We start from the raw sequence: 17482 nt of genomic DNA on the forward strand, positions 1-17482 counted from the left end.
TGTCCTTCATAATAATATTTACCACCTCAAGCTGCCATCCAATTGATCAATATTGATACCAAATATTGGGTGGTTTGCTCTCCACTACCGCAACCATGTACGACGGCTAATTACATGAACGACTTATTCAACCTTTTGGGTCGTGCAAACTGTGCAAACTGACACGGAATGGAAACGGTGCGCTGTTGTCGCACTCGAAAACGGGATTAGCTACTCTACGCCCTCTGCTAATAACTGACATCGCTTTAACTGGTGGAACAGCGCCAGCGTTTCCGCCTTTACCGAACGCGAAACTTCAGCTTCGAGCGATCGGTATGTGTGCGATCAAGTGAAACCAATTTAGAACGTATATTGGCAGCGCACTCGTCGTCGAAACAATCGTCAACTCCTTCGCCCCATCGACGACGACGACGCCGGCGGGGGGAGTGTTTGATGGGAAGGTTTGGTCCAGATTTCGAAAGGCACGGTTTTGTTGCGCACTGTCTTAAGGTACGGCCCTGAGACACCTTGCGTTATCGGTACGGTTTCGAACAGAGTGAATGGTAAAGACGATGGCTCTAGAATCAACTTTATGCCACACCAAAATGAAAAGAAAAGCCCATTTTTGAGGCGCTTGCTGCAAAAGTTCATCCTTCGAATCAGTGATCTTAATGGGACTTTGTACTACGAAGTTACTGCCCTGGAAGCAGTCGTTATCTTGCTTATATTTTATAGTTCGAGTTTGTTGTGTGATTTCTTGCCCGGCTTTGAAGGCACTGTACGCCGACAAGCTTCGGGGATGATCGCTTTAATTGCATTATAGCACTTGAACATCGTGTCCACGGTTTATTTTGTAAGCTATTGCGTACTTCACACAAGTGTCCATGGTTGACTCCGATGGTCGTGGAAGTTATGTTTATTTACCTAATGTATGATTAGACTTTTAGTTCTTTAAACTTTTTAATTCTAACTTTGTGAGCTACTGAGCTCACTAAAGTGTGCAACTCTTCGGGAGCTATGGGACTTGCAGTATTGGCAGCTAGCCCAAGAATACTGGAATTTATTATCGTTGAACAGGCTCGTGAGTTCTGGGAAGGAATCATTAAACACAGGAGCATGCTCAATATTTTGGTGTTTGGTATTTAAGATCAAGTGAAGAAATCCTATCTTATTGCCTTTACATCGTTGAAATCTCTGCAAGCTGATTACGTGATAAAAGCTATCAGAAGAGAACAATTTATTGGAGGTACATTGGTCCATGAATTCCATGATCATGGAAATCTCCCATTGGCGGAGGTCTAAGAATTCCACAATCCTTATTCAGATGTTGTTTTCTAAAAGCCAGTTTCCTCCAGAAGAATTCGAACACATCATTCTTTGTTAATCAGCGGAAGTCATGCTTACGGAAACAGTGACATTCTGTTAATCCTGAGTCTCTCCCTCAATAGCTTACTGAAAGCCAACATCCTCTAGTGGATGTTGATCACGATACTCAACGATTCCCAGAAGTCAGTTCCCACAGTGTGGAGATAGTGTAGCTACATTTCATATTGGTTGGAAGAATCATTTCGTTTTTTTTAGTTAAAATTCTCAGACACGAACCAATTTTGTTAAGAAGGATATCAGAAGAACAAGGGATCAGATTCAGTATATATATCAAAAGGGCAAGGGTTGTCATCTGCACAGCGGCGATCAAACGGTAGGCGGAGTAGCCACCCCCCCCCCCCCCCCCCCCCTCTGTGCGATATTTGAATATATGCAAGAACTATGCGGGGGATGATTCAAAGTGAGTTCACGGACCCCTTCTTACTGCGCTTTTTGCTTTGCCTCCGCCCTGGGTCTCCAAGGGGATTGATCCTCCACTGCCTCTGCAGTTCTTGACCAATAATATTTAAATATATATTTTTAATAACAATTAATCTATTATTTTATCTTTTTCTTGACATTGAAGAATATCATCTTTTCTTTAGATAATATTCTCAGTGAAGAGCCTATTTTTGTTGATATCATGAGAACAAGGTATGCCAACTACACTTAACACTGAATGAGAATTGTTCAGGATTACCTGTTCTATGAATAACTCGTTTCTCTTCAATCGACTTCAAGACTATCGCAAAGAGGCGAATGAAGGTGTCCTGCTCCCCAAAGCCTCTATAAAAATATCAAACAACAAGATCGATTATTCTTCTGTATCCAGTGTGAATTTGATATTGATATCCAATTCTGGAAGAACTTCAATCAACACTAATTTCAACCAGAGCTCCTCGCATACACACTCTCCTCGACACTGCTCGTCTTGTTAAATATTCATCCCTCAATCTATCTGCAGAGTTGAATGCAAATGGATCCACAACTTAACTCTTTAGAATCTTGCGATTAAAAATAAATGTATGAGAGCGCACAAAACTTCCCGACTTTAAAGATCACCGGCTTCAACGATCGCTGCCACGGGTCGATACACCTTTCAGGTACCCATTGTCGTAAAAAGCTCGGAAAGCCTTGAAGCAAATGAAACCCTTCCTTCCTCCTTGCTGCATAGTTGACTGACCTTCTGTGTCGCATGACGACAGCGTCAAACCCCTGGCGCCGAAAGGTGAAACCCCGGGCCACTTTTCAAGCAAACAGGGCGGGGGCGAAAGGCCCTACCAGAAGCCAGGGGATGATGGAAGTGTGTGGGAAGTGGGAAAGCAGGGGAACACCAACCCCGTAAAAGTCATCCGAGAAAGGCTACGAATACGGCGATTACCTAATAATCCAAGCAGGCGGATGCAGGAGGATTCGATTGCGGAAAGTTCAGCCGCAATGTTCGTAGCACGTTGCCTACTCAGTTTGCATGGGTGTCACAGATTTTCGATACAAAAGGGGGCGATGTTTCGAAGAAAAAACAAAACCCGGAAGAGTAGGCCTGCCAGCTTCCTCCATATGCGAAGAAGGAAGGAAAGCCATTCTATCGTCCGTGCGCGAGCGGTTGTAGTGCGGGCTCTGGAACCGGACAGATACTTTCCCTTTTCACGAGAGCACAGTATGGAAGGCGCACAGCATCGTGTACACCATGGGTTGGTGTTAGCCCCCGCAATCAACAAGGCAAGATACTTGTAGATTGCAGCTTAGACATCGTTACGTTGCTGTATTTCTTTCGCTTTATTCATGTCGATTTGTTGCTATTTTCAGATTAGACAACTTCGAATTCAGCAAACACCCCCATTGCATTTGGTTGCACCGCAACACATTACCGGTCGGTGGGTCGTTGGACCCAAAAATCCACCGCATCTCCGCATGCACGCTGCTCTCGAGGAGTTCCGATGGTTGCGATGAAAATCAGTTCCGGGTGCGCGAATCTGTGCGCGATTCGGTAAGTTCTCTCTCGTCCGATCGTACACCACCATGACGTAAGTGTTCGACCATCGCGGCACTCCATTAGATTGGATGGCAGAAAATGCATTTTCCTCTATCAGACCTCAACAAGAGCGTAGATGCGTAAGACAGGAAGCAATTTTAATGTGTTGTTCCCCGCAACCCCGGCTGCACTTGGTGCATAATGCCGTGCGGAGTGTACTGAAAGCAGGATGATGATATCTTATCGTGTGCCAGACATCATTCGCGACCGGTTCCGCACCATTGCCGCCCGAGCTTCTTGCATCTGGAGCTCTCGAGTAGTGGTGTAGTGCGTGCCGACACCAATCTAATCAACGTGCAACGAAGTCACCGTGTGCCTAGATGACGAGATAGCAGCAGATAGCGATCGACCGGTTATCGGCATGTTGGTCAACAGGATTCCCCCATTTGTCGCATATATTGGCCGTGTCCGTGTGCTGGAGGATCTCCAGTTTCAAGTGGTGCAAATGTGCTTCTTCCTCTGCGGACCTACATCGATATTGTCTTGGGCGAGCAACGTCAGCGTCTGATTTTTCTCTGGAGTCAGGTTTTTTCTGTATCTCCATCTCGGGACAGAAGAAACGAACACATGCAGACAGGTTAGATTTTTTCTTTTGCGTGTTGAGAATACCAGTTATTGCCGTCGAAGCGGTCGAATGTGGAACCCTGCAGGTAAGGCGGAAGCTGGTTGTGGTGCTTGCTTTACGCGACAGGAGCAAAGTCTACCTTTTGGGATCGCCGGTTTTGTGGATCGCGAACCATGGTCAACCTTGAGCTGGTAAACCGGCTTGGTTAGCAAACGGCGGGGCAACAGGCGTTCGCTCCACTCCATCGGGCTGTGGAGGGGGTATTTGGGGGATCCTTATCAGACCAAGCAACATACGCTACGATGAATATCCGCCTTTCAAGTTGCTGAGGGTTCTTTCACTATAGTAGAAATACCCTTTTCTCAAGTACCAGAGATTACTAGCCGCTGTGTAGCACAACAGGTTTGTTTGATGTGATGTGATGAGAAGCATATGAGTAGGTTGGATTTTAAAAGAGATAAGCTCATCAAAAGAACCCATTATTAGACGAAAATGCTACATACGCGCTTGAACTATTGGAAGCGAGTTTTACAAGCTGAGTATAAACGATTGTTTTGGTTCTTCAGTACAGAGATATATTCTTTTAGTACAGAACATCTATTTGGTCTTTTTTACGAAAGAGGTTGATGCCAGTGTTGAATGAATCATGCACCTCAATTGATCTTTGAACTGAATGAATGAATTCGAATCTCAAATATTCATAGCTCATGAATGACTCTTGACTCCTCAAAAACTCACGACCTTTGAAAGATTTATGACTTCTGAAAGACTCATGACTTCTGAATGATTTTTGACTCTTGAAAGATTCATGACTCAAGAATCGGATTCATGATTCATGATTCATGACTCCTCAAAGATTCATAGCTTCTGAAAGGCTAAAAGCTTCATGCATAATTAAAGGTTCAAGACACCTCAAAGATTCATGAATCACCCAAATTTTCAGAACTACTCAAAGATTCATGAATTTTCCAAGATTTATGAATCATTTAAGATTTATTATCTCTATGGAGCTTGATCCCCCAAACCACCTACCCCCCCTTCCCCCTCAAACTAAGTCAATCAATTTGCCACTGCTCGTAGGATTTTTTCTGGGAATCGATACCTACTTTGAATAACTCCCTCACTAAAGGGTCACATAAAAAATTCTTCTCGAAAGAGTCACAAAAATAACTCTCCTTGAAAGAGTCACTAAGCACTAGTTGCTGCAGAGTCGAATAGTATTCTAAACATAGTATTTTTAATCGAATTCAATACGATTTCTTTTTAATAGCTGTGAGTTGATATTCATCCATATACATCGATCAAATTGAATTCGTGATGTGGCATACATTTATTGCCAGCACTAGCATTTGATAAAGCATCGCGATTTGGGTTTCTTGTTTTAGGAAGATTTTACTCTTGCTGCTTAAAAACAAGCTGCTGTCCCAATTATGTTGCAATTTCTACCAAAACAGCTCAAATGTATGGAGCCCCCTCCCCGAACCGACGGCTCCGAACACGGTTCCAAACCAAAACAAGTTTTCTTTCCGCACTGTCCCATATAACTGCCTTCTTGTGGTTTTTGCTTCTTCGTGTATTATTTTTTGGCCTGAATGATAAATCGAAACATGGCTGTTATGCAACCACGATCAAAAAGATTTCAATGGGTCCAGTCCAACACGCTCCCCGCACGATCTGTGACGAAAATGTCTGTTGGCGAATAACTTCCCGTAGGTCCGTTGTCAGCAGATTGCTCTCCGTGCAGTAGTTTGCAGTTTTGACGCTTTGGTGCTCATTATTTCTATTCCACAGCTTACAAAGTATGGAATAGTGAGCCCACCAGTAGATGGGTTTTGAGGGGTGGAAGTGTTCGACTAAAAATAGCATATTGGGGTGAAAGTCCTCCAGACACAAACAATATTGTTTCAAAGGTTGACTTCAAATGTGGAGGTGGAATTATTGCATAAATAGAGACGACAGACTCTTGATGGGCTTTTACACCCCCCTAATGCAACATACCAGAAGTTGGGAGGGACATGGTTTGATCTTGCCACGGTTGTCTGAGTGTCTCTGCTTGCGTAATTCCGATCGAAGAAAGTCAAAGGATCATTCGCTTAGACACGGTCGACTAGAAGTCAATTACAATTATGATGTGTATCTTGTGTGAATGACCACAGCACGCAAAAGAATTGCATCAGTTTCAAAACAGACGTCGCATTGTTTATCCGGCACGTACATGAGAACATGATACGAAGTACATTACTGGTATAGGTTGATAGCAAAATAGTTTTTTTCACGCTCTGCAAACTATTCTAGCTGGAACAGTGAAATACTCATGAAGGGAAATTAGCTGCACCTGACAGACACGTGGGGGTGTAGCGTGTTCTACGTGTAGGAAGGTGATGCAAAACGTGCCAACGTGGTATTTTTTACGAGTATTACTTTCTTTTAGATCAATATGTGAAGACATTTTGTTGGTTTTGACGAGGAATGGATGGAACGCTGCTCATTTGCTTCTATTCAAAAAATTTTAATGCAAAGTACTTAGATAGTTAGATAATTCAATTAAGAATTGGCATCGGGGAGAAGTATTAGAAAAATATTTCACCTAACTAAATATGATTCTTCAAGTCGATATGAACTGGAATTCTGTGTTTAGAATTTAGAAAAAAATGCACAATATTTAGAACCCTAATTTTGAATCACGTTTTTCACGATTTTCACGCAAATGCGTGAACCACTGTGCGATGTTGAGGTTTGACATTGCATAGAGCTTTCCGCGAGCTTTTTCCCTTCCACGTAGGGATTGTTTACGTTTTGTCGATGACAGCCGGCAAATGTTTACGTTTGCGATCGTATCGTAATCGAACGGGTTCAATCGTCAGTTGCTTTTAGCGCGGAAAGGAGTGGTGCCGCTTGTTGATTTCTCAATTAAGTTAATGATTATTTAACTCATTTTTAGTGCATTACCCAGCATGGATCTAAACCGTGACGATGTGCTGATTCTGTTCGACGTGGATGGCACACTAACGCCACCGCGACAAGCCATCACGGAGGAGATGAAAACCTTCCTTTATCAAACCGTGTTGCCAAGGGCCACCCTGGGGGTGGTGGGTGGTTCCGATCTGGAGAAAATGTGCGAACAGTTGAATGGGCAGGAATTTTTGCAAAAGTTCGATTACGTCTTCCCGGAGAATGGGCTGGTGCAGTACGAGTCGGGCAAAGAGATGGGCAGAATGTCCATCAGTCAGCATCTTGGGGAGGACGTGCTGAAGCGTTTTATCAACTATTGTTTGCATTACATTGCCGATTTGGAGCTGCCCATCAAGCGGGGCACATTCATCGAGTTTCGCAACGGTATGCTGAATGTGTCCCCGATCGGGCGTAACTGTTCGCAGGAGGAACGGAATCGGTTCTACGAGTACGATGAAACGCATCACGTGCGTCAGGCGATGATTGATCGGTTGAGGGAGGAATTCTCGGAAGCGGATCTTACGTATAGCATCGGTGGACAGATAAGCTTCGACGTGTACCCGGTCGGGTGGGATAAGACGTTCTGTTTGCGCCACATTGCCAAGCGTACGAAACCGTTCCGGGAAATTCATTTCTTTGGCGATAAGACCAGTCCCGGTGGTAATGATTATGAAATCTTTTCTCACCCGCAAACCATCGGACACCGGGTGATGTCGCCGGACGACACACGGAAGCAGCTGGCGGAATTGTTGAAACTGTAAATAAGGAAGGACGAATACCGTGTGACGGTTTATCTTAGTTTAGGTTTATTGTCTTCATTCGACCGGAAAGAACTTTGAGTCACACGCGGAACAAGAACAACAAATCGGTAGAAATATGTAAAATGGAATATAAATGCACTTTCATCTATCACAGAGAGTTATACCCTACTGTTTTGCAACCATCTCGGGATCTGTGTGTGTGTGTCTGGAGGAATAATTCAACAGTGAGGAACTTCCGACAGTTACTCCCCAATGAAGTTGGGCTTCCTTTTCTCGGCAAATGCTCGCAATCCTTCCAGACGATCCTTCGTCGGAATGACCTGTGCGTAGCAAGCTTCCTCGATCGCATAGCCCGTGCCAATGTCGACCTGCAGGCCCTTATCGATCGCTTTCTTGGCCATCCGAACACCGACCGGTCCGTTCGGAACGATCTCCATCGCAAGGTTAAGCGCACGCTGATACGCAGCGTCTCCCGTTTCGTTTGGCTGTACGGCATGGTTCACGATGCCGAGAGCTTTCGCTTCTTCACCACTAAACTGCCTTGCGGTAAAGATCAGCTCCTTCGCTACGGCTGGGTTAAGAATGCGCGGCAGCCGTTGTGTACCGCCGGCACCCGGAATGATGCCAAGTTTCGTTTCTACCAGCCCGAGCTTTGCGTTGGTGGCCACTACGCGCATGTCACAGGCGAGTGCCATCTCGAGTCCACCACCGAGAGCGGCTCCATCGATCGCGGCCACAACCGGTGTCGGCATTTGCTCGATGTTCACCATCATTTGGCGCAACTTCGACACGAACCGGCTAACCTCTTGGGGCGTAAATGTGGCACGTTCTTTTAAATCCGCACCGGCACAGAATATTCCCGGCACTAAGCTGCGCAGGATCACCACGCGCACGTTCTTATCGTGCGCAAGAACATCGATCGCTTCCAGCAGATGGTTGACGAGTGATTTGCTGAAGGAATTGCGTGCCTTTGGACGATTCAGGCCCAGCACCGCAATGCCCTGTTTGTCCTCCTCGGTGAGATACGTCAGCTGTAGTTCCTGGTTCGGAGCAACATCCGCACCGACTGTGCCTACATTTCCCTTGCCGTGATCATCACTAAACCAGCGCTGTGTTGGAGCTGTGATTGTGCGCAAACCGTTCACAACGACCAAACTCTGTTTCACAAAGCGTACAGCAAACGTGCCCGACTTGAGCATTTTAGCAACAGTATCGTTAATTTAACAACACGAAAACAACGACCTTTCTGGCAGTGAGAGATTGAACTGTTGCAACGGTAGTGAAAGTAACACGGCACTAAGGCGATTATGTTGTCTACGTTACATAAGAATTTGCGTGTGGAAATCACGATCAAAACAAATGGAGCTTTTAAGCCGCAACTGGTTGTTTGGACAGTTGGAGCAAGCAAATATTTCCTATAGGATGGTGCTGTCAAGCAAATCGTATGCTGCCCATTTTTTGGAAAAACAATCATCTAAATCGAACGGCAACTACTGAGATTAATTAAAATCTCAACGCATTAAATCTTTCTCCCTCAATTTGCACACTAAATATATTAATCTAATAATACATACAGCACATTCTACATTTTAAAGTTTTTGTTACCCATTTTATTTCAACCGTTTTAGCTCACTGCAGAAATCAAAATGGTATTCAAACCCGGGTACGGTACACTCTTCATGTGGAAAAAAGCGGACAAAAACCGCTGACCTGCCAGGTTACTCAACGCGACTAGACCGGCGACTCAATGTATGCTTCGGGAAATTTGAACGAATGCTGCCCGTGGGAGAACACACTCGGCAATAGTCCAGCATTCGGAATGATGTTCCACGACAACGTTAACGTCACATTTCGGTGTCCCCTAAAAAACAAACAAACGGAAACAATCGTTAATACTCCTGGTGACAGGGAAATTGTGTTTGTAAAGAGCGTCTTTCTTACTTCAAACCATTTCCATCATCCCAGAAATAATACTTTGTGTTCATGTTCTTGAAGTCCAGGTTAGCGTTCTCGCCACGGAGAATAATTTTGTCCCACAGCACGACCTGGTTCAGTGCATTCTGGTCCGTGGTGTACTCCGCCGTTAGGTAAAGGAACAGCTGCTTCACATTCCAGTTGAAGAGCGGGTTCAGATCGGTTGCGAGATCAAACGTAATAAAACCAAGATCATTCTTCTCCCGCGATGCACTGAAATCGGGCACATTTTTGCTGCAAAGTGTACAGTTGTTGTTTTGATTACGTGGCTCATGGTGGTTTGTGCAAACCGGCGTTCCGAAGCACCAATGCCGGTGCGCAAGGTTTCCTACTTACACCAGCACCTTCACCGTGTTGATCCGTGCATCCGTACGATAGTCGTAGAAGAATGTGGAAGCGAAGCAGCAGAACGTAAGTACGGAAAGAACGCTCAGCGAGTACGCTAAAATCGCGTTACCGCGGGTCATAACAGTATGCATCTTTGTCGATGGTGTTCGTTGCAGTGCCCTTGAAATATGAAAGAAAACCTGACCGGCACTGTAGCGACGAGTGCTACCGCTGTAAAATAAGAGTTGGCAACCATTAGCAGGGTTGGTTTTAGTTGAATTTCATTAAATTTTACCTGCGGAGAGTGTCTATAAGTGGGAATTGTTGATATCGAACCTAGGCAGCTTTCGTGTACGGGGAAAGAACTCGACTCACCGGTGCGTGTATAAACGTACGCGTTGACGGGATCGAAAATGACACGTTTTCGAACGACCGACTGATAATTTCGAAAACACGTTGATAAAGGCTGGTTGAAGAGTTCTTTCATGTTTAAAATAATATCCGTTGGAAGATTAATCACAACAGTGTGAAATTCACGCCGTTTCTTCACTCCTTTGGGATTGAAATGATTATGTAGGTGTGATTAATTATTCTTTATAAATTTTTAATATATAATTTGTTTTAATTTCAACATATTTTTTGTATATTTATTTTTCCGCTGGTTCTTTGGCGCATGTTTGCTGGGACTGATTTTGTTTAATCTGCGTTTAGATGTATATCCTTCATCTAATCATACCTCATATGCTGCCAGGACGGATTACTGGAATTTCCGATACCAGGAGAGTAAGTTTCAAGAGGTGACATCTGCAGCTTGGGATAAATTTGCCCATCCCTATTGCATTGCATACTATCAAACCCGTGAGAGCGATCGCTAGTGTAAGGAAGATGGATGAAACGGTAAGCATCCTTCATTTCGCCCAAACTTTCCGTCGGCTGGTGCGAAATTCCATACAAACCAGTTGTTTTTCAGATTTCCGATACCAGGAGAGCATCCACGGAAGAAGTAGCACCTTGTACAGCAATTTACAGAAAAAATAACAGGAGCGAAGAACACGCCTGGAGCGGCGGATCAAACGGTAGGCGGAGTAGGCGGTCGCCTAGGGCCTCGCCGTGTTGGGGGCCCCAAAAAATTTGTGCCGATTGTGCGATTTTTGAAAATTTTACAACAAAGTTAATTTACAGCAAAAAAATTTATTTACAAGGTAGAAAATTGATAAAAATATCTTCCTTGGTTATATAAAACATTTGTTTCTATGTGATAAATTAAATGCAGAGAAGAATATCGACTTTGTGACTTTAAAGTATAAACGAAATTGCACCAGGACCAGGACACTAATTTTCCCGTTGGTCGAGAAAAATTTCTTCGAAAACTACCAGTTTCCGAATTTAAAGTACCAGGAGAGCATGCACGGAAGAGGTAGCTCCTGGTACTGCGCTGTAAGGTATGCAATGTTTATACACTAGGTATGCGCCGTAAGGTATATAATGTTTATACACTAACCTTGCAACCAACTTGCAATGCAAGTTTGGTGCATGCAAGAAACTTGCAGTAAGATGGCGCCCAACTTCGTACTTGCATGCAACAAACTTGCATGCAAGCTTGCATGCAAGTTTGTATGCAAGTTTGCATGCAAGAACTTGCATGCAAGAACTTGCATACAAGAACTTGCATACAAGAACTTGCATGCAAACTTGCATGCAAACAAACTTGTATGCAAACTTGCATACAAACTTGTATGCAAACTTGCATGCAAGTTTGCATGCAAGAATTTGCTTGCAAGAACTTGCATGCAAGTTTGCATGCAAGCTTGCAAGCAAGTTTGTTGCATGCAAGTACGAAGTTGGGCGCCATCTTGCTGCAAGTTTCTTGCTTGCACCAAACTTGCATTGCAAGTTGGTTGCAAGGTTAGTGTATAAACATTGCATACCTTACGGCGCATTGCGTTGCTAGTTGGTTGCAAAGTTAGTGTATAAACATTGCATACCTTACGGCGCAGTACCAGAAGCTACCTCTTCTGTGGATGCTCTCCTGGTATCGGAAATCTGAAAACAGCGGGTTTTGTATGGAATTTCGTACCAGCTAATGGCGATCCAAGTAGTGGCGTTATGGTTCTCCTTAGCGCATACAAACGTTTATATATAGAGACTAGCTTACTAGGCCCGTTTACAGGGCTACGCAACAGAACTCTGAGATGTACGCAAGGGAGCTTTCTTTCCGAGACTTTGCTGGTGTTGTTACTTCATGTTTGAAGTACATCTCCCTAACACCGATAATGTCGTAGCAAAATTATGGGCCCCCCTTGAAAAATTCCGCCCTGGGCCTCCAAGGGGATTGATCCTCTACTGTTAGAACGGCCTGGCCGTATCGACTTTATTTTACCACGTAGCCGGATAGTCAGTCCTTGCTACGGGGGATTGGTCCGGATGGGATTTTGGTCCGGGCCGTTCGTGTGAAGACCGGCTCCGCTACCATCATGCCACCAGGCCGCCCCATAACACAAAGTATTATTATTATATAGAAATTGCGTTGTTTGTTTAATGGGATACAAAATGTTAAACAATCCACTAACTAGTAAATAAACAAAAACAAACGAAATTCACAATTTAGTAACTCGCTCATTCTGTCTTGCAAAACGTATGACAGGTGACTACCCCTCACAATGCATCAGAGAATGAGCGATCTCCCGCCAGGATATGCAATATATACGAGGCTTATTTACGTGGAGTAATTTGATTGGATGAATTTTCCTCTGCATTCGGCTCCATCTGGGCATCATCCTCATTGATGACGGCACCACTATCTGTGTTTGTCCCCGTGCTCGATGGTCTCGGCTGTCTTCCTCGGCGACGTATCTTAAACATACCATGAGTCCAACCGGCTTCATCCCGTGGAAACAGGATCGGGTACTGAAGTGGACGCATCATCTGGTTGGTCTCATACACTGGCCTTAAGGATCCTGTAGTACAATGTTGCAGCACAATCTTCCGTGTATATTCCGTGCTACCGGCGATATCGTCACAAACACACATGACCCATCTCACCTGCAGTCGGTGTGTTGTTCCGGAACTGGTCAATACCTGGTTTACGTGAAAGGAGGCATAGGCGCAGCTCATCGCGAACAGACATGCGTTCATACGTATGACTGAACATCCGTGTTAGGAGATTGTGTGTGATAAATACCCGCTGCGATTAGCGATTAAGTTCACCACCAAATGCTGGTGCTTGAGTGTTTTGTTAAGTTAAGTTAAGATCGAAGAAGTATAACTGAGTGTTGCATGGTGAATCTCCCGGAAGCACAGCGAGCGAACCAATTCGATGGCAAAGTGCTCCTTGAATGCTGTAGTTGTAAATTCCACCACGTGCTGCTTTTCGAAATTGGCGCACGTATGATTGTAGCTCCATTTAGAAGAGTACAGGTACAGTGGTAACTGGTGTTGGTGGTGATATAGCCGGTTCCGATATTGTATTCGAAGATGGTGATGGCCCTGGCGGTCCATTTGAAGAAGATGATTAGGAACGGTCCAGCGGCGGATCAAACGGTAGGCGGAGTAGGCCCCTTCTCACTGCGCTTTTCGCCTTGTCTCATTTCAAGTCCCCTCAACGTCCCTCTTCTCTCCTGAATCGTTTTTAAAATTAGAGGCCCCATCTATAATTCCGCCCTGGGCCTCCAAGGGGATTGATCCTCCACTGCTGCTGGTATCAGCAGCTTGAAAAACTGGTCATTTGTGGCGAGTTTTCTGTTTCGATTGACACGGAAAAAGCACCCTCCTGCGTTGGATGCTTTCCTGGTATCAGGAGCTTGAAAAACTGGTCATTTTTGGCGAGTTTTTTTGTCTCGATTAACCCGGAAAAAGCATCCTCCTGCGTTGGATGCTCTCCTGGTATCAGAGCTTGACAAACTGGTCATTTTTGGCGCGTTTTCTGTCCTGATAAACACGGAAATTGCACACTCGCTCTAGGGTAAAATTTTTTATAAAAATGCTCGTTGCTTTAAACGCCTGTAATTTCTTTATTTTGCGTCGTAGACCATTGAAAGTTTGACCTGATTTCGATAAAAAACCACACAATTCTCGGACTTTTGGGCTAGTTTCTAGGGTAAATTTTTTTATAAAAATGCTCTTTTCTTTAAACGCCTGTAACTTCTTTATTTCGCGTCGTAGACCCTTGAAAGTTTGACCTGATTTCGATAAAAAACCACACAATTCTCGGACTTTTTGGCAAGTTTTTAGGGTAAAATTTTTTTATAAAAATGCTCTTTTCTTTAAACGCCTGTAACTTCTTTATTTTGCGTCCTAGACCATTGAAAGTTTGACCTGATTTCGATAAAAAACCACACAATTCTCGGACTTTTTGGCAAGTTTTTAGGGTAAAATTTTTTTATAAAAATGCTCTTTTCTTTAAACGCCTGTAACTTCTTTATTTTGCGTCCTAGACCATTGAAAGTTTGACCTGTTTTCGTTAAAAAACCATACAATTTTCGGACTTTTTTCAAGTTTTTAGGGCCAAAATTTTTACAAAATTTTTTTTTTCTTTAAACGCCTGTAACTTCTTTATTTCGCGTCCTAGACCCTTCAAAGTTTGACCTGATTTCAATAGAAAACCATACAATTTTCGGACTTTTTTCAAGTTTTTAGGGTCAAACTTTTTACAAAATTTTTTTTTTCTTTAAACGCCTGTAACTTCTTTATTTCGCGTCCTAGACCCTTCAAAGTTTGACCTGATTTCAATAGAAAACCATACAATTTTCGGACTTTTTTCAAGTTTTTAGGGTCAAACTTTTTACAAAATTTTTTTTTTCTTTAAACGCCTGTAACTTCTTTATTTCGCGGCGTAGACCCTTGAAAGTTTGACCTGATTTCAATAGAAAACCATACAATTTTCGGACTTTTTTCAAGTTTTTAGGGCCAAAATTTTTACAAATTTTTTTTTTCTTTAAACGCCTGTAACTTCTTTATTTCGCGTCGTAGACCCTTGAAAGTTTGACCTGATTTCAATAGAAAACCATACAATTTTCGGACTTTTTTCAAGTTTTTAGGGCCAAAATTTTTACAAAATTTTTTTTTTCTTTAAACGCCTGTAACTTCTTTATTTCGCGTCGTAGACCCTTGAAAGTTTGACCTGATTTCAATAGAAAACCATACAATTTTCGGACTTTTTTCAAGTTTTTAGGGCCAAAATTTGTATAAAAATGCTCTTTTCTTTAAACGCCTGTAACTTCTTTATTTTGCGTCCTAGACCATTGAAAGTTTGACCTGATTTCGATAAAAAACCACACAATTTTCGGACTTTTTGGCAAGTTTTTAGGGTAAAAATGTTTATAAAAATGCTCTTTTCTTTAAACGCCTGTAACTTCTTTATTTTGCGTCGTAGACCGTTTAACATTTCATGAAATATTCCATGAAACATTTAATGAAACATTTCATGAAAAATTTCATTTAACATTTCTGGAAAAATTTCATGAAACATGCTGAAGTTGGTTTAAAAATTAATAAAATGTTACCTATACGCTTGTTCTTCGCTCCTGTTACTTTTTCGATTTTCGGGATAAAATTTCCGTCTGATCCAAGTATTCGATCACGGCGTATTCGTATCACACATTACCAAAAAGAGCTTTTCATTCTTACACATAGATGGCACTGTATCAAAGAGAGCTTTTAAAGCTGACACATAGATGACAATGTAATGAAAAGAGCTTTACATTCTTACACATAGATGGCACTGTATTGAAAAGAGCTTTACATTCTCACACATAGATGGTGGCTTCAACTTTCCACGCTTGAAGGTGAATTGATGTCCCGGTGTGGTGAATTTTTGATCACGGGTCCCAAATGGTCGCGCGACCCAAAACTTGGAACTAATCGTGACCGTTTTTAGACGTCGCGTTTCGGTCTTGATTATGTGCGAAAGGAAGCAGGTTTGACCTCAACTCGGTCGCGTTTTGAGGTGTGTGGCTTGGCTAAAGCGCTTTTTTTTAGCTTTTGCAAAATTTAACGAACGGAAATTTAGCGAAAGGCAAAAAAATAAATTAAAGTGGTGGTGGTGGTACACGTGTTTATCAGTATTATTTGTCCTTTTTACTCTACTCTTCGCCCTAGCATTTATTCTTTGGCTTGGAATGTGCTGTTCTGTCGTCCTGCTACTGCTACCACATATCAACTGTGTGTGTGGGGAAAGTGAGGGGAAGACATTATTGTGATATTGGCCAACCTGCTCAGGTCTGTATTTCTGTAAGGAAACCATCGAAGAGAAAGCGGAATTGAACGGATTCTTACCATGAGTGTTTGCGGCGCTCGTCTGATGATGATGCTACGGCGATATGGTCTCAGAGAGTTGATAACGACTGCGTTTTATTCTACGCGCAGCGCGTGAAACTTAAATCTTAATCCGCTGCGTTGAAGTCATGGTTTTGGTTCGAGGATGCATCAAAATGTTGCGTAATGGGTGTGCGCAATAATATGTTTTTTTAGTTAGTCAAATGATATTCATTTGGTGTGTTTTTTTCAATTGTTGTCTTTTTTTAGTTTATTCCTTGTGTTTCTAGTTGTTTGTTTTATGTGAATTGTTTTATGAAATTGTCGATATCAAAGCGGCAAAGATGGAACGTTTCTAGAACAACCATATTAAAAGAGACACTGCTCGGCAAAGACAGGCGATTGAGGAATTTGGAGCAGCAACCCGGCCAGATGATGAGCTTCTCCCTCGGTCGGAGTTTGAATTAGCACCGCTAGAAACTGAGGAACAGCTAGAGGATTTTGATCAAGGACTACAAGTAGATTCGGAGTACAAGCCACAAGTAGAGAAGTTTTTGAGCCGGTAAATTCCTCGCGCAGACGTTAATAATCGTCTGCATCAGACGATTGCAGTTCACCAAATCCTTTTTTAGAAAACAACCCATAACTGAACTCTATCATTTATTTAACATACTCCAGCTATGGGAACTTGAACAAAAAAACAATTGCGTTTTGTAGTTGTTGTGGTTTAAGATATAACAATCTCAAAGATAGTTTTATTATGTTCTAGATATTATAATGTAGCGACAGATGAATGGTGCGCTCACGAAATTATTGTTGCGGTGTCAAGCTAATGTAAATGTGTACATATTTATGCGCAAAGTAACATGACATGTTTGGCCAGAAAATACGTAAGATGTTAATGCTATTTCCGCCACTGCAGTTGACCGCCAACTACCAGACTAAGGACGTCCCTTCAGTCGTCCCGAAAAGTGTGTAGCAGTGACTCAAAAGTCAACTGGTCAAACACAGAAGATCAGCACCATTCGACAGGTCACGGATGAAGCCTTTGCTCGATATACAATGATTGTGTATTGTTAAGAGGAAGTAATTTGTTCAGACATATACGGAAAATAATTTGTCCGCCCATAAGGCTTAACAAAAGGAATGTTATAGTCTAATCTTAAATCTAATAACGCGTCAGAGGGGGAGGAGGGAACAAACTAAACACAGAGGATTATAAAGAGTAATTAATTAGTCGAGCCCGAAAAGCAGAAATGAAAGCAGAAAAAACAG

At 42.9% G+C, this 17482-nt stretch overlaps 3 protein-coding genes across 3 annotated transcripts; 1 reads left to right on the forward strand and 2 right to left on the reverse strand.

The window, feature by feature from the left end:
* The first annotated feature begins 3322 nt into the window (after positions 1 to 3322).
* Positions 3323 to 7805, forward strand: LOC128299152 (phosphomannomutase). The gene is made up of 2 exons (XM_053035022.1): positions 3323 to 3331; positions 6883 to 7805. The coding sequence occupies exon 2, from the start codon at positions 6896 to 6898 to the stop codon at positions 7652 to 7654; it is 759 nt and encodes a 252-aa protein (XP_052890982.1). The 5' UTR covers positions 3323 to 3331; positions 6883 to 6895; the 3' UTR covers positions 7655 to 7805.
* LOC128299151 (methylglutaconyl-CoA hydratase, mitochondrial) lies at positions 7683 to 8964 on the reverse strand. The gene has a single exon (XM_053035021.1). The coding sequence runs from the start codon at positions 8851 to 8853 to the stop codon at positions 7897 to 7899; it is 957 nt and encodes a 318-aa protein (XP_052890981.1). The 5' UTR covers positions 8854 to 8964; the 3' UTR covers positions 7683 to 7896.
* A 277-nt stretch (positions 8965 to 9241) lies between these two features.
* LOC128299153 (signal peptidase complex subunit 3) lies at positions 9242 to 10326 on the reverse strand. The gene is made up of 4 exons (XM_053035023.1): positions 10251 to 10326; positions 9965 to 10186; positions 9596 to 9862; positions 9242 to 9515 (listed from the first exon to the last, which is right to left on the reverse strand). Exons 2-4 carry the CDS (start codon positions 10105 to 10107, stop codon positions 9386 to 9388), a joined length of 540 nt encoding a protein of 179 aa, XP_052890983.1. The 5' UTR covers positions 10108 to 10186; positions 10251 to 10326; the 3' UTR covers positions 9242 to 9385.
* Positions 10327 to 17482: the final 7156 nt, after the last annotated feature.

This window comes from Anopheles moucheti, chromosome 2, assembly GCF_943734755.1.
Source record: "Anopheles moucheti chromosome 2, idAnoMoucSN_F20_07, whole genome shotgun sequence".
NCBI classification, from domain to species: Eukaryota; Metazoa; Arthropoda; class Insecta; order Diptera; family Culicidae; genus Anopheles; species Anopheles moucheti.

Excerpts from the sequence above, each read along its gene's own strand:
- LOC128299152 (XM_053035022.1), top strand. The coding sequence starts at position 6,896 with ATGGATCTAAACCGTGACGATGTGCTGATTCTGTTCGACGTGGATGGC.
- LOC128299151 (XM_053035021.1), bottom strand. The coding sequence starts at position 8,853 with ATGCTCAAGTCGGGCACGTTTGCTGTACGCTTTGTGAAACAGAGTTTG.
- LOC128299153 (XM_053035023.1), bottom strand. The coding sequence starts at position 10,107 with ATGCATACTGTTATGACCCGCGGTAACGCGATTTTAGCGTACTCGCTG. Across the intron at positions 9,863-9,964 it reads AACACGGTGAAGGTGCTGGT|CAAAAATGTGCCCGATTTCA; the intron begins GTAAGTAGGAAA and ends TACACTTTGCAG. Across the intron at positions 9,516-9,595 it reads GATGATGGAAATGGTTTGAA|GGGACACCGAAATGTGACGT; the intron begins GTAAGAAAGACG and ends TTTGTTTTTTAG.